We start from the raw sequence: 21981 nt of genomic DNA, 5'->3' as shown, positions 1-21981 counted from the left end.
AGGAGTTGCATTTTATGCTTTATTTAACATCAAATTATAAAAGTGCTGTAAATGCGACCTGCACGTGTTTAAATATTACAGCCTACTTCTGTACGATCTTGCACATTTTACTGAGTATCAAACTAAACATGAGTTGTTACAATGTAGCTTAAATCACACTTTTGTCTGTAAATGCTGTCATACGGACCAAAAAACAACTGGCAGGGAGATACGCGAGCTGCACGAACACTTGAAAACGGTTGCACCTGCGTTTCAAGACAGCCGCTGTGTCCAGAAGTCAAGCGTGCACGCTGGGTAGTACCTTCTTCCCAGTAGCGTATTAGTTAGCTTGCTCCTCAGTATGCGTCCCTACCTACATTTGGACAGCACTAACTAGTTGGCGTCACCTGACTCGGGGAGGGGGGTGTGTTGACGATTTGCATGACGTGTGGAGCTTGACCTGCGCTGCGCAATGGATTATGGGATACCTGAGGGTTAGTGGAAAGGGACCTGATGAAACCATGGAGGTATTATAAGAACTGGAGAGAGGGACTAAGTCCCGCCCCCATTCATTTCAATGGCCGATGCTAGGCTAGCTACTTCAGCCAAAAAAGTTTGAAATTGGCCGCAGCCATCTTTGAGAAAATGGCGTTCCATGGGTGTCCATTTCCGTCACCAGCTAGAATGAGCCAATTAAGTTTCACGTTACAACGAGACAACATAGGTACATCGTTGATGAAGATTGGAGAGTGAGAGAAGGTGTTCGTGAACGCGCTCCTATCGTTACAGGCGCAAATGTATTTAATTATTTGAGTTGGGATGGTGGTGGAGAAGTTTGCCCCTTGTCTCGAAATCCTATAATGTGATATTCATATGTCATGATATAATAAACATGGCGAGTCAATATTGAGCAAGAATTCACTTAGCATACACATAAATATGATCCCCACAGTAAATGCTTTCAACTGACTGTAGCCTAGGATGTTATGTGCGCAATAGGCTGTCTACCCGACGAAAATGACTCTTAATAACTAGACATGGGATGTAAGAAACGTGTGGATACCAGATATGCTATTTGTGCTGCACCCAGTGTGAATTTGCAGCTTAAACCTACATTTGTAGACAGACTAAATGAAGCCAACGCATATTATAGGCCAGTGGTTTTCAAAGTGGGGGCCGCTAGGGGGCGCTAGGGGGGCCGCAGCAAGTTGGGTGAAAATATATTGTACAAGCAAAAAAAAAAAAAAAAAAAAATCATAAAATAATTCTATTATTGTATGTATTGATATGAAATACCATTATAATAATTTGTTGTATACCTTTTAGGGTTGTAACGATTACAGTGTAAAGGTAAACCATGATAAAAATGTTGACGTTAACAATTACAGTGTTCATTTCAAACCCTATAATTATTCGGAGTGATTATTTGCACCCGGGTGTAAATAGTGGAATGGAGGCATTTTCTTATTTGCACCCAAACCGGAAATGCGTGCTATCCAACATAGCGGGACCATCTTGGCAGGAGATGGCCTACCTAAATCTAACAAGTTAGGATTATTAAAACTATATTTGAGATGGGAAAGTGGTGCTAAATTTCCACAAACTTTATTCAGTGAACGGGTAAAGCCGTCCGTTTGCAAGCACAATCAAGAAACACGATCTTTTTGTTTTGTTTACCGTTACCTAGCAACCCCAACAAGTGAGTCAATAATTAGTATTCTACCCTTCTTCTTCGACGGGGCGCAGTACAGCGGTAAAGTGACTGAGTTACCATGCTCGAGGTGCTGGGTTCGAACTTCAGATGAATTTATTATTTTTTTTGCCTGCCAAAGTACGCATCATGACTTCTTTTTTCTTAGATGACGTTACCTCGCGGCAAATAAGAGTTTGTGCTTTTTGAACCTGTCAAAGATTTACTGGTTTTATTTCAGTTATGAGTAGAGTTAAGTAGAAGTAGGCTTCAGTAGTTGTTAGAAAGGTTGTGTTTTGACTTTGAGCCCCCAACGCTGCCTGGAAGGCGCTTAGGCGTGGGTTAAGGTTAAGGTTAGGGTTAAGGTTAGGTTAAGGTTAGGTTAAGGTTAGGGTTAAGGTTAGGAGTAGGATTAAGTGTTTTTAAGTCAACAGTGGCAGCGCTGCAGAAAACAACTCTTTAAAGTAGCTTGTCTTTGATGAAGCTACCACATGACCACTCATTACCCTAATATTTGTATAATCACTTCCAAGTAACCCAGACATGGCAAAACAGCTAAAAACTGTTCAAAACTATTAGGCCTAGCCTACTGTAGAGCTGGTAAATACACAGGCCTATTGACAGAGAACATGGATGTTAGACATCGGGTGTAAATAGTATTGTTGATTATTACACTATTTACACCCGGGTGTAAATAGTAATGTTGATTATTACACTATTTACACCCGGGTGTAAATAGTAATGTTGATTATTTGCACCCGGGTGTAAATAGTAATGTTCATTATTTACACCCGGGTGCAAATAGTCTCTGCCTTATTATCGCGGTTGATAACCACGGTCTGGAAACCGTGTGTTAAATTGCGTCCAGCGTCATGAGCCTGCTTTTGATATAGGCCTGTCAGGCTACTATGAAGCAAAATTGGTACCCTACTGATTCTGTTGTCTAATTTGATGGATTTAACCACGATTCGGATTTAGGCTACACCTTTTAAAAGGCGGGGAACATTTTCACCGCAAATGTGCACTGTGGCTGTCTTATAGACACTCGGCGTCTTTTTATGTACATATGTACATTCATATTAAATCCATTCTACTAACGTTATCAGGAGAATACCGTAACGTTTTATTTTGAGCACTGGTTGTCACTGATTACATAAAACAGATACCAAACTCAAAGTCATGAGAGAAGCACCCAGCCAATTAAACATGACCAAGGAAAAAGTGAACGGAACAACACACAATACCATGCTACTCCTAAATCATAGATTGTAACATTGCAAGACACTTATCTTTTCTATGACACCAGAAATATTTTCTTTACCTGGTTCGTTTTTGAACATTCATTTTATGTAATGAAAACATATATCCTTGAACTATGCGTGACTACTTTCCAAAAACCGAATTAAACCTAATTACGTTCACATACTTTTTAAAGTGACAGGCACTCAATTAGACCTACACACCACCCCTGTGATATCATTAAAGACAAGTGCAATCAATGTGAAGTACTCAAATTACTGAATATGTTTAGCTATAAGTAATTATGCAGATCTCAAAATACTATAATGTTAACAAAATATATAAAGTTTATTAATTCAAAATATGAAATAGAAACCAGACAAGCCATTTTCTGTGTGTGTGGAGGGTCGAACAGAGACTGCTGTGCATGATCTGTATCCCGCTTAAAGGGATAATCCGGAGTGAAATGCACTTTAGATCAATTTTTCGGACTATTGGGAGTACATACGTTGAGTTGACACCAAAATCATGTCATTCGGATGTATTTTGAGAAAGTTCGAGCTCACCGTTTTTAGCCAGAACTCGTTAGCCTGGAAGTGACCGGGGCGTGTCCTTTCGCCGCTACAAAACGCTATTTTTATACCTCTTCTACTGTTCCAAACAACACTACACTTACGTGGTAGTGAGTAGAGGGTCCCTAAAGCCAAACCAAAGTATCCCCGTCCCCGTATCAACGTGTGTACTCCCAATAGTCCGAAAAATTGATCTAAAGTGAATTTCACTCCGGCTTATCCCTTTAAGGCAATAAGGTTTTGCCTATATATTTTTGTAATGTAATAAACACTGTCACACTTTTTTAAAAACCATTTCAGCTTGTGTATGGCTATTAGTGCTTTTTTAACATGAACACATATTTTTTTTTTAAATACCGTGAAACGTGTAAAACCATTGCATCCCTAAATAGTGCAAAGCCTATAAAATAAATAGATTTCCACCTATATAGGCCTATTTTATTATTTCTACATTTGCCGTATCGTTGATGGGTTCAACATCATGCAAAAGGGGGGCCTTGGCCACAATCTAGTGGTATTTGGGGGGCCTTGTCATGGAAAAGTTTGGGAACCCCTGTTATAGGCTTACCGGTAGAAGCGCGCATCCATGTGTTATGTTTCGAGCAGCATGCATTTTAAGTCTTCTGTCACTGTCGGAAACTTTTGCCGTTATCTACTGTAGGCTGTGACCCCCAACGCTGCGTTGTTATGAACTAGGCTACAGGTCTGTACACTCTCAGAAATAAAGGTACAGTGAGGGTACAATCAAGTACTTCAAGGTACAAATTTCAGAACTGTACCATCCAAGTTACTAACATGTCTCTTGCTGAGTACAAATAAGTACCTTTCCAAAGAAAAAGGCACACAATGAATTATGAATGCTGACAAGTACATATAGGTACCCTTTGAAAAGGTACATTATCATACATAAAGTAAGAGTGAAGGTACAATCTAGTTCTTTAAAAGCCTGGTCAGACTATACGATTTTTTTGTCGCTCACGATTGTCGTTTACGATCTACCATGTCACACTATACGATTTTAGAACCATGAAAACCTCTCCGCGTCTTGGTCGGTAGAGTGGCCACATACACCGATCCATCGGTCACGTCGCATGTTGTCATAGAAGCAGCTGTCAACAAAAGGCCGGGCGATCACAATGGATACAGACGCGCTTTGTGTCGTACTTGCTGTCTTCTGTGCGGAGAAGGAGAAGAAAAAGAAGAAGAAACGAGTGTGGACTCGCTCATGGGTATCACGAAGAGGAGAATACGGGATGTCTGTCCTTCAAAAAGAACTGGAGGTATGTTTTAGCCTTTATCAAGAACCCTTACTGCTAGCTGTTAACTTGACGTTAACACCCAGGCTCGCGACGAAAAGTTTTCAAAGTAGCTACTTAACGTTACTATTTGTCGAGTAGGCCTAGCCTAGGCTACATAAAGATATACTGTAGCGATGTCTAATGTCTATCCCGGCAATAACAAGATTAAGTCAGTTAAACATGTTATGTATAGCAGGCGCTTTTATCCAAAGTATCCACGAGTTAGTGGTGTTAATGGCGTAATAGCCCACCATAAACTATGATTAGTCTACATCATAAGTGGGCATCAACGTCTATACAGCCATAGGATCAAGGACAGGTAGCAAAGAATCTGCCGGACATGTTCGCTCATGTGCAGCCCCTTAACGTACACAAGGCCTACATGTACATTAAACATAAAGCCTGTACTTGTAATTAAAATCGAAAATCCCTATTCAGTAAAACATGTTGAAATATGTTTCCTTTTATTTGTAGGAGACTGACAGAAGGGGGTTCCGTGAGCTTCTCAGGATGGATGTGGATGACTTCAATTTCCTCCTCGACAAGGTCCAACCTCTTATCCAGAGGCAGGATACAACGCTGAGGAAGGCCATCACTGCCAGACAGCGGCTGTCTGTTACTCTGCGATTCCTTGCAACCGGTAAATGGAATTATCACCTGTAGATTAAGATTTTAAAATAAACCCAGGAGAATATATGTGTGTGTGTGTGTGTGTGTGTGTGTGTGTGTTTGTGGGAGGGGAATGGGCAATGATCATTAATGTCAGAGACAATAATTTGTTTATCTTTTCAGGTGAGTCATTTAGGTCTCTGTGCTTCCAGTACCGCATTGGAAGATCAACAATTGGCCAGATTGTGACGGAGACCTGTGAGGCGTTATGTGTGGTCTTGAAGGATCACCTGAAGGTATGCTATAACATTGACATAACAATAACTGTGAATTGTAACACTAGAGTTTGGAAAGGATTTTTCCCCCTTTCTACCATTTACAGACACCTCTGAACTAATGCAGATTTCTACTTGTGATTTATTTCTTTTCCAGACACCAACAACAGAGGCGGGTTGGCGAGAAGTGGCAAGGGGATTTCAAGATAGGTGTCAATTTCCCCATTGCCTTGGTGCAATCGACGGAAAGCACGTCTATATCCAACCCCCTGCTAACTCTGGAAGCCTTTTTTACAATTATAAAGGCAGATTTTCTGTGGTGCTTATGGCAGTAGTTGATGCCAACTACAAATTTGTGTATGCCAGTGTTGGTACTCAGGGACGAATGTCTGACGCAAGTCTGTTTGGTCAATCAGACCTCCGCAGAGCCATGGACAGAGGCCTACTAAATGTTCCTAAACCTGAGCCACTTCCAAACTCCAACGTGATCATGCCCTATATGTTTGTTGGCGATGAAGCATTCCCCCTCCGCACCGATCTAATCAAGCCATTCCCCCACCGAAATCTCGATCATGACCAGCGAATTTTCAATTATCGTCTATCAAGAGCAAGGCGCACAGTGGAGAACGCGTTTGGAATTTTAGCCAACAGATTGCGTGTCTTTCTGACAAACATTGCACTTGATCCTGACAAAGTGACAGCCATTACACTTGCTGCACTTTCCATCCACAATTTCCTGCGAGAGAAAGGCTCAGAGGCCTATGTCCCCCCAGCCTTTGTTGATACTGAGGATGAGAGCCACAGACTCGTCTCTGGAACATGGCGAAGAGGTGGGGCATTAAACTCTGTGGCATTGAGCAGGGCACGAAATGCCACAACCACTGCAAAAGAACAGCGTGACCAGCTTAAGGCGTATTTCCAGTCACCTGCTGGATCTGTGGATTGGCAAGAAGATATGATCTGATAGAATATATGTATTTACGTTTGTCTAATTATTTGTAAATAACACTTAAAAATACTGTATACTTGTCTAATCATTTGTAAATAACACAAAATACTGTATACTGTAAAAAACATTAACTGTATTCAAATGTTTGTGTAATCATTTGTAAATAACACTCAAGAATTGAACATGTACAGAACAAGTATCAGCAATTTCTAACAACAACAAAAAAAAAAAACAACAGGTAATGCATGTTATTTACATAAAGTAAATTTTTCCTTATAATTCTGTGTACTGTCGTTGTGGCATGTTTGAGTTGTGGTGTTGTGCTGTAGGGTTTCCTTGCCAAGATGCCTGAGGATAGCGTGCTGCTCTGTGCTCACTCTCCTGAACATCATATATCATCTGCATGATATTTCTTCTAGGGATGCAACGGTTTTCAATAATTTATTGTACCGTTCGGTTTGGCCTGTTCGGTTCAATAGACTCACCTAAACCGCAATATTTCGGTATACGCGACATTAAACTTTTTATTTAATACAAGGTTATTGCACGCGCGTAGCCTGGGAGCGATAGCAAGGAGTGCTTAGGACCCGGGGGATGAGTTTTCTCTGACCGTTCAGCTTGCCTCTCGTCAACCTTGCAACAACCAATCAGAATTTTACTGAATTTCCCAAGACCCAATAAGCACGTTGAAATGCAAATGAAGGAGTCATGTGAGAAGAAACAAACTTTACCGGCGGCTGCACGATCATGGCGACATTCGAAGTAGCCTACGAACAAGTCAAAAAGACCGTCAGTAAACAAAGCACAGTGTGCAAGCACTGCTTCACAACGATCACCTAATAAAGGTAACACATCCAACATGTCGGCCCATTTGCGCCATCATCACCCGGCTGTAACCTTAAGTGGAGCAGCACGGAGAGCTAGTTTGCCACCGAAAACCCAACCATCCATTGCTGCAGCCTTTCGGCAACAATATTCCTATAATTCCCAAAAACACAAAGACATAACGAATGCGATTGGCGTGTTCATAGGAAAAGACATGATGCCCTGCCTATACGGTGGTTTTGGGTATGGGATTTCGCTACATGATAAATGTTCTCGATCATCGCTTCAATATCCCCTCCGGCACGCATTTCAGCAGTAAGATTCCTGAACTGTACGAAGTGTGTAAGAGAGAAGTTGAAAGTGACTTTTAAAGTTTACATTTTATGCAACCTACTTAATATTATAAAAGGGCTAAATGTTCTGTAAGACAACAGGTAAGGGATAATCAACGACGCGCCGTGCGTTTATAGGAAAATAATGCACGTTCGAAGTGGTAATAAGGACCCGACGCCGCAGGCGGACACTTCGATAAGTGCATTATTTTCCTAGAAACGCACAGGGCGCGGAGTTGATTATCCCGCTTATACCACTGCTACTATCATTTTCATTTATATTGCCGCTGTCTTAGATGCAACATTGCTGTTTTTACCGTTACATTCACATTGGCGAATTAATATTCAAGTGTAATAAGCCCAAAAGAAGGGAACTACATCATAGCCGTGCGGTATATAGAAAAATAATGCACGTTTCAAATAGCGCACCACAATAGGAAATTTGACCAAGCAGTGGTATAATAAATAAATAATTACACATTACTTTATGCTGCACTTCACTATGGATAATATTGCCTGTTTATGACAGAAGGCAATGATGGTGTTCTTTTCTTATAATACATTTTTGTGATTCTGCTTCATCTGTGTCTGGCTATGCATTTAATATTTTCTCTGCAAGTGTAAGTAGAAGCACATTGTTGATTTGAAATAGAAAAGGCAAATATAACCTCCTGTATGCTAGAGCCAAGATAATATTGATATATTGAAACCGAACCGTTACCGTGGCCCAAAAACCGTGATACAAACCGAACCGTGGCAAAACTGTACCGTTGCATCCCTAATTTCTTCGTAGTTGCATCCTAGAAAATTGGTCCTGCACTTGCTTCAATTCACAGGCCACTTGCCGACCGAATGCCTCGTCCACATCCTGTCTGGTCCCAAGCATGGTTTGAGACACTGCTCTTAAAATTTCCACCTTCTCTGCCTCCAAGTCACATGCCTTGCCTTTTGTAGCCCTTGCTTTATTGCGTGCCGTTCCTCTTGAACTTTGCTCCTGGACCACAAGTGGAAGTGTTGGGTTGGTGGAAGGTTCACTGGGCTCGCTGGGTACCTCATCCTCACCTTCTTGGTCCTCATTGTCCTCCTCCGTGGCCTCTGGCATTTGGTCATCATCCAACTACAATAAAAAAAACATTGAAACTATGAGGCAGGGAAGAGAATCACAAATGGGGGAAAACTGAAAGTTTATATCAACATTAAGTCGCCAAGTTCTTTACAATGTAGTTTTAGGCCAGAGTTCACAGCAATTTCACATCATTTCTGTACTGTATTACAATTTCAATAGCCAGTTATCATGTCATGAAACAAGCAAGCAAGTTCATCTAAGCTACATGATGTAAGATTTCTTTATTAGACCTAGCCAGTAGGCTATAGTATAAAACACTGATCTTATATGTTCATTTAAACAGGCTACCAGTAGCTCACCACCTGCTTGAGAGTAGGCCTAGCTCTTCAAAGGGTCAAATGAAATGTGAATAAATCTTTGAACGCAGTAACAACAGGCAAACCTGTTAAAATCTATATAAAATCATATTCAAACATCCTGCCCTGTCTGGAGAATGAGATAGATAGATAAATAGATAGATAGATAGATAGATAGATACAGTAGGGTATCCGCCGTTCATTCCGACATACCAGCACTCCGACATTGACGTCCAATTGTCGTAGTGGAGGCATGTCTCTTTATGGGAAAAGGTCCCATCACTCCGACATTTTTTTTTTTTCATGGTCGCAGTGGCGGTATTTAACTTTTTTTTCAAACAACGTGCCATTCCGACATGAGGTCATTAATAGGCTATTAATGTCATAACTATATCCAATTGTGTAAAATAATACAGATTCACATTTAAAATGTCATTGTGAAGACTTCTTGATATATGGTTATGTGTCTGTTGCGTGTGCGACTCGGGGAAGTGAAAGCAGTTGTGTATGGCAAGTTATCATTATTCGCGGACTAAGTGGAGCTAAATTAAGTTATTATTTTGCTGTCACTTCGTCTGTTTTATGGCCTAGAAGGTTGTATTTGGTATCTGTGGATAGCTCTAGCTCTCCTCTTTTATCTGACATGCAAGCCATATATTTTTTCACGAGTAAATCAAACGAAAGTATAGCGGTAGCCGAAGCTATATGACATTCTTATTTGTTTGTCACTTCGTCTGTTTTTATAACACAAAAGGATCGATGTGTTTGGTATCGATGGAAAGCTCTGTTTCTCCTCTTTCATTTGATATGCGTGTCATGTCTGTACGATGCCTGGTCCCGGAGTAATTCAAGCGAGAGCAGTGGCTGCATGGGTGAACGCAGAGCAACTGTAAATATGATATACTTTGAATTAAATTCATGATTATATTTTATTGTCATACTTGATCGTACAGACACGTGTCTAGTCTCGTTGGAAAGCCCCGGTTCTGCCCTTTGATGCAATATAGGTCTCATCTCGCTGTGACTAATAATCGCGGAGCAATGCAACAGAGAAGAATGGGTGTGTTTTCTGATGCACTTTGCGTCCGTCGGGCTCATAGGGTCCGTTAAATTGACTTGGAAAAAAATAGGATTTGTAAACTGTCGGAATGGGGGTACTAAAATGTGTCGGATTGGCAGCATGTCGAAATAGCAGCATGTCGAAATAGAGGCATGTCTAAATGGAAGCATGTCGTAGTGGTGGCATGTCTGAGTGGCAGCATGTAACCATACAGTAGATAGATACTTTATTGATCCCCAAGGGGAAATTCAAGAAATAAGAAAGAATGATTATAGTTTACTCTGTTGATTAACAAAGAAAAAACAGCTCTAACCAGAAACGCATGGTAGGCTACTTACATTCAGTGTTGTTTGAGATGTTCTGTGGCTCATATAAGGCCGCAAAAACCCCAGCGTCCGCTTAATCCATTGTTGCCGTGGGGTAGCATCCTTATAGCCAGAGCCACTTGCTTTGGGTCGAAGAAGTTTTCCATATTGGGTCCGTAGAGACGCTGCCTTGAGTTGTAGCTCTGCGACTGTAAAGTAAAATAAATAAATAAGACATAATCCTAACACAGTTATTTAATGGCATACCATATTGACAGCAGTAGTAATGAAAAATGAAACTATGGTATGTAAAACAGGGCTAACACTACACCAGAGACGGTTTATAAAGTAACTATACGATCTTTGACTACACTCATAAAACGTTTGCAACAGTAGTAGGCTAGGCTACTTCCAACAATGTAACGTTTCGTAAAACCTCTTCGAAACTTCGATTTTCAAGTGATACTGCTTGCTACGCAGTGGTAGCCTACTTGGCTGCAACATCTTGAAACTTAAATCTAAAGTATAATATCAAAAATAATTACCCTAAGATTTAAAGTGTATGATGCTAGACGAGATGCTAACAATACAGAGGTTACTGTAGGCTACTCACCAGGCAGCTCCAGATGAACCGCGATCTCTTGCCAACATTTCTCTTTCTTTACCCTGTCATGGTAATCTTTAGATGTCACGTCGTACAACACAGGATACTGCTGCCACATTTCCACAAATCTTGTCTCTGCTTCATGTGTCCATCTTCCCATCTCCTTGGCATTTTTTGCTGCGGTCATGGTGGTCTTGTCCTGGCTATCAGCTGTCATCCAATTGAACTTTAATGCACGAGTGCCTGCTGTGGAATTCCCAGGAGTTTTTCATACAGTAGGCTATGATGTCAACAATGGAAACGTCATCCGACTCCCGTCAAATTTCTGACAAGCCAGACTTTTTGTCGGGCTGTTTTAGAACGTCGTGAGCGACAAATCGCAAGTCGTGAAGCATGTCACATTATACGATTCACTCTGCGTTCGATGTCGTGCCCGACCATTTGAAATCGGTTACGACGCTGTAAACTTGTCGGTCACGACAAAATCGGGCCAAAATCGGGCTGAAATCGTGTAATCTGACCAGGCCATAAGGTACAACATTCAGAAATAAAGGTCCTATTGTGTTCCCAAGGGGTAGCCTACTAAGAAGTACCTTTTGGGTACACATCCTGTAGGGTACAAAATATGTAAACCGCTCACAAAAAGTAAGGAAACTTGACTTTGGCCCATTATATCTCCCCTTTAGTAATACCAACCAGTGAAGTGTTTCATATCATTTTTATCGTTGATTTGTCACCTTTACAATGAGGTATAGCTTGTAAGCATAGGGCAATCATGGAATGAGCAACACAAGCAAACGTGTAAGTAGTGCCAACGAAAAATGTGCCAAAATGGCCTGTTATGCTGTTGGAATTCACCTTTGTTACTTCAAGCATTGACGATTGCACTCTCCCACAGAAATGAGGAAAACAAAACATGTTAGGCATACATTTGTTCATTTTACACTCAGTGTCAGGGTCCTCAGTAGCGTGTAGAGGATCCATATGCAGCCACAACAGCTTGGCACCTTCTTCTCATGCAGGTCACCAACCTGGCTACATTCTGCTGTGGGGTGACATCTCCCTAACTCGAAAGACAGACCTTGTTATCATTGAAGGCAATCATCATGCAGTTAGATACTGGGATGAGATTCTGGAGCCAGTGGCAATTCCATATCTCCAGAATATGGGACCAATTGCCATCCTCCAGGATGACAACGCTCGCCCCCATAGAGCTGGGATCATCAGAGAGTACCTCCAGAATTTGGGAGTGGAGAGGATCTAATGGCCTGCCGTGAACACTTGTGGGATCAGCTTGGGCATGCTGTACGTGCCAGAGTCACCAACAAAACCAGGTTGGCTGACTTACAACAGATCCTTATCGAGGAAAGGAATGCCATCCCACAGCAGAATGTAGCCAGGTTGGTGACCAGCATGAGAAGAAGGTGCCAAGCTGTTGTGGCTGCATATGGATCCTCTACACGCTACTGAGGACCCTGACACTGAGTATAAAATGAACAAATGTATGCCTAACATGTTTTGTTTTCCTCATTTCTGTAGGAGAGTGCAATCGTCAATGCTTGAAGTAACAAAGGTGAATTCCAACAGCATAACAGGCCATTTTGGCACATTTTTCGTTGGCACTACTTACACGTTTGCTTGTGTTGCTCATTCCATGATTGCCCTATGCTTACAAGCTATACCTCATTGTAAAGGTGACAAATCAACGATAAAAATGATAGGAAACACTTTACTGGTTGGTATTACTAAAAGGGAGATATAATGGGCCAAAGTCAAGTTTCCTTACTTTTTGTGAGCAGTTTACTTTATTCTGATGAAAGGGTACACTTCCTGTGCGGTACTGAGAAGTACCTTTCGTGACAGGGTACATATGCTGGGGTGCTATTAAGTGCCTTTTTGCAACTTGCAAGGGTACACAATCCTCTGGGATATGCCAAATCGAGGGCTTCGAATGACCTCAGACACATCAACCGTCACTTTTCTATCATGAATCTGACTGCAAGCTGTGTGCTGTAGGCCTACTCTGCCATCATCGTATTCAAGGTAAGAATTACAGTACTTTTGTATGCCAATTGAAAACGGGAATTTATTAGAGTACCGTTTTCACGATGAAATATTAACCACAGCCGTTAGCCATCATAGAAATCATAATTAGTTAGCAAATAATAGCTATCAAATAGTGCTAGCGAGCTAACTTCGCTAACGTTAGCGATGTTAGCTGTTAATGTTAACTTCTCCAGTTACTAATTTCACCTTTATGTAGAATTTTTGGAGTTAATACCATATCTAGCAATAATTCAGTCTGAGATGTCGTTTGAATGTAGAGTGTGAGTTTTCACACATCAGGCGCAATAGCTTAGCCCGCTAGCTACCTAAAGTGGCTGTTACAATGCAGGCTAAAGTTAGCAGCTAGCAGACACAACGAAAGTTGTTGTTAACGTTAACAGACACACAACGAAAGTTAACCTTACCTTTCGACCTTCCATGGGGCATGGGTCGTTACTTAGTCATAATACATGTATCGTTAGTGTTGATGCATAATATGTAGTGTTGCTATAACTGGAAAAAGGACCAGTAAAACGAATGAAGTAGGTTAATATTAAGTTATTTCACCCCCTGATTTAGGAACAGTAGTGTTGTATGCTAATTGATGGATCTGTCTTATAGTGGATGTGAATGGGGGCATTTGGGGAATTTCAATTAGCAGAAATATCATGCAAAGTAAAGGGATTTTTAGTTTGTTTATGGAAGTGTTAGGCTTCATGTTCTTCATTTTATAGCCTTTATTTGTGCCATGTTTGATGACTTACACCTAGGCATGTTTATTTAAGATGCATGTGAGTGCAGTAGTGCATCAGTGATGGTCTTTTCATGTTCTGTGAGTTTTGCAATGTATTAATGTTCACCTTCTTCTATTCCCTCTGTTTGCAGGTGGTGTGAGGAGCTGCTACCCTGCTGCCCTCCTGATAGTTATTATGACCGCCGCTAGCGTAGCTAGCGAAGCGGTCATATAGTTGTTGTCAAAGTTTTGTTTTTTTTTTTTATTCTTTTTTCCCGTCATTTTTCGTCAACGATTCCCGGGGCACCGTAACACCGGAGCGCATGAAACTTGGTGGGCATGTAGCCCCGGTAGAGTTCTATGGAAAATTTTCGTTTCGTCCCCGGGGGTCACTCCACCCCCGCGCTGCCCCCGCCCGAAGCCCAAAAATGACAGTTTTTCCTACATAACTACCTGAACCGTGGCACCGAGGATGACAAAATGTTTATGGTATGTTGTTCTCTAGAGCTTGCATCAACTTAGCTTATAACCAGTCATTTGTGATTTGCCCCCCCATCGTAAAAATTGAAAATGCAATGTAATATTGCTTTAATTGCCCCTATCTTCAGATGAGATGTTATGAACTGCACCAAATTTCATGTGTATGATTAACCTGACACCCTCTGGGAGTATGCCAAGTTTTGTGGAATTTCATCCATGGGGGGCTATAAAATAAATGGATTTATGTGTACATTCAGGACTGTATACCCATCGGCCAGTAGATGGTGGTATTATCTGGAGTCTAAATCCCCCCCTGGGGATTTCAAAAACTGTTCCAAACATCTCAATCTCTGCTAGTTTTTGTCCTAGAAACATATAAGTGACACCATTAGAAACCTTTAATCAACTAGTTTCCAAATATGTTTTAAAAGAGAATGGTTGCTCTGGGTGCAACAAACATGCAGGAACACACACACACACACACACACATAAATACACACACACACACGCATACCTACACACACACGCACCACTACATACACACATGTACATAAAACATTATACAAACACATGCACAAACACGCCCACACGCATGCACACATACACCCTTACACACACACACACACACACACACACACACACATGCACACACACATCTTTGAGTACATTTTGTGAGACCACCGGAGCTGAGAAGTGAGTGTGTGTGTGATGTACTATAGTGTGTGGGTGCGTTTCTGTGTGCCCATCTGTGTGTTTGCATGTGTGTATATGTGTGTATGTGCATGTTCTGTGTGTGTTCTCTTTCTTTCTCTCTCTCTCTCTCTCTCTCTCTCTCTCTCTCTCTCTCTGTGTCTGTGTTATCTGTGTGTATTCTGTGTGTGTTCTCTCTTTCTCTCTCTCTCTCTCTGGGTGTGCCTGTGTGTGTGTGTTTGTGTGTGTGTGTGTGTGTGTGTGTGTGTGTGTGTGTGTGTGTGCGCGAGTGTGTGAGTGTGTGCCTGTGTATGTGTGTTTGTGTGTGTGTGTGTGTGTGTGTGTGTGTGTGTGCACACGCGCGCATGTGAGTGTGTGTGTGTGTGTGTGTGTGTTATCTGATATTGGAGTGACAGTGACGGCAGAGAACACAGTGAACATATACTCAGAGACACATTAAACACACACACAAGCAGACACACACTCACACTAGACAGAGAAGCACTCATACACAAAAGCAAGCGCACACATGCACACACTCATTTACATACATAAAAGTTGCAGTAGGGATGGAGTAGGCGATGGAAACACAAGCGTGATTGATATTTGCGGAGAGAATGTGCAGGACTGAGCGGCGGTCATATTGTGTATCGCTTTGCGGTACATCTAGTTTTTGTCCAACTAGCTTTGTTGCAGTCCCACGCTTCATCCTAATAGGTGTGTGTGTGTGTGTGTGTGTGTGTGTTAAGTTTCAGAAGTGACCATGGAAGCGTCTGTACGTCAACTTACTATTCCACAGTTCATAGCACCAATCTGACCACTCACCTGCAGCAGGCCACTGAATGAAAGCACAAATGTGTTTCTCAAAGCTTCCTCCAGCCCTCCACCGATGGGGTGGGATGTGTTAATATCCAGTCAATCTCAGGTCTGCTGCACTGGTCACTTAATTCAATAGTATAGGACAGGAATTTATGCTTTCATTCCGTGACTTGCTGCACGTGAGTGGTCATATTGCATTTATAAACTGAATCAGTTGATTGATGTATGGACGCTACCATTGTCACCACTGATACCTAACACGAAGCATGAAACTAGCTTTATTCATCCAAAGAGTGGTTTTGTTGAAGACTAATGGTATGTTATTATTACACTTTGATAAGCGCGTGCGTGGAAAAATCTGTAGACAATTCAGTGCATTCTGAGATGATAATCAGATTTTGATTGTGTGTGTGTGTGTGTGTGTGTGTGTGTGTGTGTGTGTGTGTGTGTGTGTGTGTGTGTGTGTGTGTGTGTGTGTGTGTGTGTGTGTGTGTGTGTGTGTGTATGTGTAAGCTACTGGATGCCTAACATGAATAAAGTATCTCTCTCTTCTCTTCTAGGAATGGACTTCAGAGCGGCACTCATCCTCCTGCCAATCATTTTTAAAGAGAGGGTGAATCATCACATCATAATGGGAGAGGTATGCATCTCTAGCTTCTGCCTAGCTCTCTGGCTAGCTCTCTGGCTGCTGACTGGTGCTACTGGTCGCAGTCTACCCTAGGTAGTAGTTGATTTATTTAGTTATTTATTGATTGATTGATTGATTTATCTTTTTTTTTTTTTAATGTCATAAGTCACCGAGTGGTAATGTAGGTAGGCCATAGAGCTCCCCAGTCCCGCCCACAGCCTTGTCCGGAAGTAAAAATCCAATACAATTTCTCCATTGACAATTGGAGAATAAGCCATAACATCGTAACCGTCCATGGTAGACTTAAAACCAGCTACGATGTGACTAAGCGATTATACCTGCTCATATAGATGTCAAAAGTTAATGGGGGCATCAACCTTGTTTTGAGAAAACAATGCTTTATTCACGATTTAACGAGAGAGTACTACACTACCCGACACCCTAACGTGTAAAACTGGTGAAAGCAGAGCCTTTGATTGGTAGAGATCGCCGTTGCCATGGCAATGCCAAACAAACTGTACTCAGCTTTTCCCGCGCCTATCGTCCAGCTTCGTCTCGCTGGAACTTCAAAACTTAAAATGGCTGCAGGGCTGATCAGGACCGATGTGTGGTCTTCCGAAAAATAACGGTTTTCTCATCTTGAAGGTTGAATTTACTCAATGGAAACGGTAGGAAGTAATCATCTTCTTTTCTCAGATTAATATGGAACCATGTTAAACTATCTTTAGGCTGCAAATGTTGGAAATGTGTGTACGTTTGCAAAGCATCCTGGGATTTGAGTTCTCTATCTCGGAATTTAAGATATGTACACAGTCTTGTACCTTTCGCTTTTTTTAAATTTTCTGTTCATTTTTTCACTCGAAATTATAAGTTATATGCTTATGAGTCACATCGTAGCTGGTTAGCCTAAGGCATGGTCTAAAACTCTTTATATCCGAATTTTTCCAGAAGTCAATGGGAGAAATGAATGAGAATTTTACTTCCGGACAAGCACCTCTCTCGGAGGAGGGGCGGGACTGGGGAGCTCTATAGGTATGATTATTTGTTTGTTTGTTTGGGGGCGGGGGGTCCATCAACTCTCTCTCTTTTTTGACCAATCAAAACGTGCATCCCTGTCTGTTTTGTTGTATTCTTCAGGATGAACCCAACACACCGTATCCAGTTGTCCAGGTGACCCAAGAAGACTGGAAGTCTGCGTTTGAGGGACAAAGCCTCTGCTCACTTATGGTAGACCGGGTCAGGGTGTGTGAGGCCATGAAGGTAGAGGAAGCGATAATGTCATCATTCTATTCTTATTGACTAATATTTTAATGTTGCCTCTTTCTACTTTATAAACAGATCATAAGAGTTTAAGCATTATACATTATTTTTCCTCCTCCCAGGGATCATAGGGATTTAAAAGTGCCTGAAAGTGATTGAAAAACTGCATTCAATAAAGTTGATTGAAAATGAAGATTGTGGTCTTTCTTTTCCTCATTCCTCTCTATTTAACTAGGACATTTTTGCCACTTTATAGGTACAATAGCATCGTCGCTGTGGTGGTACCCCTAACGAGAACAAGTTGGTACCATCTAATGGGGTACCCCTTTGTACCAGTGGATTAAGGTACAAATATATTGCAAAGGTACAAAATTGTCTCTCAAAAGGTACAGTGTACAAGGGTACAACTCTGTACCTATGGTAAGGGTACAATTGCTGTACCCTGGGGGTACCACCCCAGCGACGAGCCATTTGTACCCTTGAAGGGACCTATATGTACCAAAAAGGCACAGACTGTAGGGGTACTTCTTTGTACCCATTAATATGGTACAAGGTTGTTCCCCTTGGGGGTACTGCCCCAGCGACGAGCATTTGTACCTTTTTTTTTACTTTCCTGTACCTTTATTTCTGAGAGTGTAGCTGAGCGTTTTAAAATAGTTGTCATAGCCTAGCCTACACGACAGCGAGTAGGTTAATAATTGGGTTTAGTTAGAGAATTTCTTTGCATTTCCTAGAATGTCTTATCATACCTTGCCAACTCATACATAGTCTAATGCAAATAATAGTAACCTATTAGAACGACATTTGCTTTTTTCTTTTATTCACAAAGCCTGGTATAATGATAATCCACAGGCATCAAGTATCGGTAACTTAATCCTAGTCGTCAGTCATTTTATTTATGTCTTCTAGAATGCGTTATCAACATGGACGCGCGAGGACGCTCGTGCTCAACACCAAACTCGTGCATGAGCTGTCTCGTGCATGCGCTGGTGCCGGATATGGTACAACCATGGAACGCCATTTTTTCAAAGATGTCGGCGGCCAAATTACATGCTAACTGGCTGAAGCTAACCCTCCAAATCCTGACCCCCTGGATGAAACCCATGAATACTTCTTCTTCTTCTTCTGTAGTATTGGGCGGCTGGACATGCCGGAGGACACCCCGCAACGCTTCGTCTGACATCACCGTGAAAAGGGCCAATTGCGCAGGCCACCTGTTATCAACAGCACACTGCTTCTGCTGCTTCTACACTGGTCTAAACCGATTACTCGTCACTGATCACGCCCAGATAGGAGGCGGAAGTGGGCACCATTTCATTCCATTGAAAACCCCCTTTATGATTCATCTTCCTTACTATACGATCTTTGGCATCCATGCTGACTTGCTCCTGGAGGTGTGGTAGCCCCTCTCCCTAGGCACCTCACTCGACTCAAAATTAGTTTCGGATGATACTTAATGTGGCGGACCCTCGCGTGAATGCGCAAACGAAGTGGAAGTGTGTAGGACTAGGGTTTAGGGGCACGTTTCGGAAAGGCCCCTGTCGTTGCAGCTCCAGTTGTCTCCTCTGTCATATTTGAATGTAAGCATTGGTGGTAAAACGTGACATTGTACTGTTGTCTAATGCATCACTTACATGTCCCTCACTGACTGAAGCAGACATAATTATTTGGTGAGTTAATTAGCCTAGAAGTTACAGGTTAAAGCATGCAGTTTAAGAAGGCTTGTGCGTGTTACATCTAGCCTATAAAAAGTGCATGTTACATTTAACCCCGCGATCTGCTGCGCTGTGAAATCGTAGGCTACAGCATTGCCGGAACATTCTAAAACTCTTCACATGAAAAAGCTTAACGTGAAAATTAAGATCGCGTCCATAATGATTGGAATTTGGATTCGATATTTTGAGAGTTTTATGTGCTTATGAGAAGTAATATAAGAGATAAATTTGGTGATCATCGGTCGTTGTTTTCCAACCTTATTCCACGTTAAGCCTTTTTGTAGGCAGCAATTGTAGGCCTATGTCAGATAATGTCCATAATTATTGGGGTTTGGGCCCAATTTTTTGAGAGTTTTATGTGCTCATGAGAAGTAATATGAGAGAGAATTTTGGTGATCACTGATCGTTGTTTAGGTGCATTAAACCACGTTAAGCTTTTTCCTTTCAATAGGCGTTAATGGGGCAGAAACGCTTAATGACATATATAACATCCATAATAATTTGAGTTTGGGTTCGATATATTTATAGTTTAAAGTGATTATGATGAGCAATATGAGAGAGAAATTTGGTGGACGTTGATCGTTGTTTAGATACATTAAACCAAAGCCTTTTTCTCGCCATAGGTGCCAATGAAGAAGACAACGTAGCCTTAATGTGAGAGTATCTTCTATAATCGTTGGATTACGGTTTAGTTTTTTTGACAGGTTTAAGTGTCCATGACAATATATGGTCATGAGAAATTTGGTGCTGATTGATCGTTGTTTTCCGCCCTTAAGCCACGTTAAGCTTTTTCAGGTTAAGTGTTTTAAATGTCCCACATAGGGCATGACTTGACGTTTCATAGCGCTCAATCTAGCTCACGTTCAGAATGATAAATTTGAAATGTTGCGTGGGAATGAGCATATGCTGTTGTGTGGTCGTGTTTTAAACGAGGGCCTTTTTACCCGTGTTGCCTTTTTAGCTTAAGGCCTAGATGAAGATGTTGAAGTTGGTGCGTTATAATAAAATATTGGGAATCGCTGCCTTAGGCTAGCTTTACACGACAACGATCTGAACACAATCCGCAAAAGTGGCGTTGCGTTCCCACTTTTTATTTCGCGTTTAGACGAGCGTCTTTGGGTGGAAATCTGCATGCACACGGTGATGTAGTATGCATGCCAGGTGGCTAGGTGATACTGTGGAGCACTGCCATACAACAACACCAAGAGCGCGCGCATGCGTTGAAACTTCCTTCTACTTTTCTCCGTAGTAGCGCAAAATAGCCATAGACTTAAAAGAAAATAGCCCACTGTCAAAAACCAAAACATGGCGAAGAAGCGAGGCAAGACAGACAACTTTGTCTGGACAGACGAGGAGGTCGAGCTATTGTTGCAAACGACGTTGGATCACAAGTAATAGACCTCTGAAGTTCGCCTACAAAAAGGATCCAAAGCTGCCATCTTTGCCCATATAAGGAGATCCGGGAGTTAATTGAAGCTAACTGCCTATGGCAAGTTGCATTGTAAGTTAGCTCTGGGGTAGCAAAGATCAAAGTGTGCCGTCTTCACCTACCGAAGATCACAGTATCCACTAGACCAGGGGTATTCAATTAAAATTCAAAGAGGTCCAGTTACTAAAATGTCCTCCCGGCAAAGGTCCGAATCTTAAATTGTCACTGAAAATAGTGTAGGCTACCCTGAAGTTAATAAAATCAATAACGCATGTACATTTCTAGGCCTATTTAATTTATTGTTACATTTCAAGTGTTTTCAAAGTAATATGCTTGTAACATACCAAAAAGTCTTAACTTGAATGGTACTTGAATGCAAAACAATACTGTAGGCTAGTTGTCTTTAGGCTACTAGGCCTACATTTCAAGAAAGACAGACAACAGACACTGAATTTATTCTGAATAGAATAAATATAAAGTGCAAAATAACTTTGAGCAGCCTGAACTTAGGGCCTATTTCAAGCAGCCTAGGCCTAATGTAAAACATTCCGAATCTTTTGAATAAAATAAAAGTGGATCTTTAAGAAAAGAAAAAAAGACCTTTGCATACTGCGTTCTAGTATCCTCTGCTAATAGTTCAGATGTTCTTGAATCTTGTTGTTGAAGCTGACAATGGGATCTGTAAAGTTTCTGCAGCCGCATTAAGCACTCATTCACAGCTGCTGTCCCATCGCTAAATGCTCTCTTGTGTTGCATCAAAATCCACGCAATCTTTAACGAACACTAATTTGCCTGTACATGCATGCGTGATCACACGAGTAGACCTGTCATAGTGTGCTTTCAATTTGATAATTATTATCCTACCTCCGCCGAGGAAAGTAATGTTTTCATCAGGGTTTGCGTTTGTTTGTCTGTTTGTTAGCTCTCGGAGTGCTGTTCAAGTTTTACTTGCCCTCACTGCGGACTTCTGCGTGTACCTTTCCTCTAACGACCCGTGTTTGATCTCAGTGACGCACGCTAAC

The 21981-nt window shown here is 41.6% G+C and overlaps 1 protein-coding gene across 1 annotated transcript; it reads left to right on the top strand.

Moving 5' to 3' along the window:
• Nucleotides 1-4427: 4427 nt before the first annotated feature.
• On the top strand, nt 4428-6626 carry LOC134096157 (uncharacterized). Its single transcript, XM_062549911.1, has 3 exons — nt 4428-5418; nt 5571-5683; nt 5820-6626. Exons 1-3 carry the CDS (start codon nt 5289-5291, stop codon nt 6624-6626), a joined length of 1050 nt encoding a protein of 349 aa, XP_062405895.1. The 5' UTR covers nt 4428-5288.
• Nucleotides 6627-21981: the final 15355 nt, after the last annotated feature.

This window comes from Sardina pilchardus, chromosome 11 (genome assembly GCF_963854185.1).
Source record: "Sardina pilchardus chromosome 11, fSarPil1.1, whole genome shotgun sequence".
Taxonomy (NCBI): domain Eukaryota; kingdom Metazoa; phylum Chordata; class Actinopteri; order Clupeiformes; family Clupeidae; genus Sardina; species Sardina pilchardus.
The sequence above is the reverse complement of the archived record's forward strand: the minus strand, read 5'-3'. Positions and strand labels throughout refer to the sequence as shown.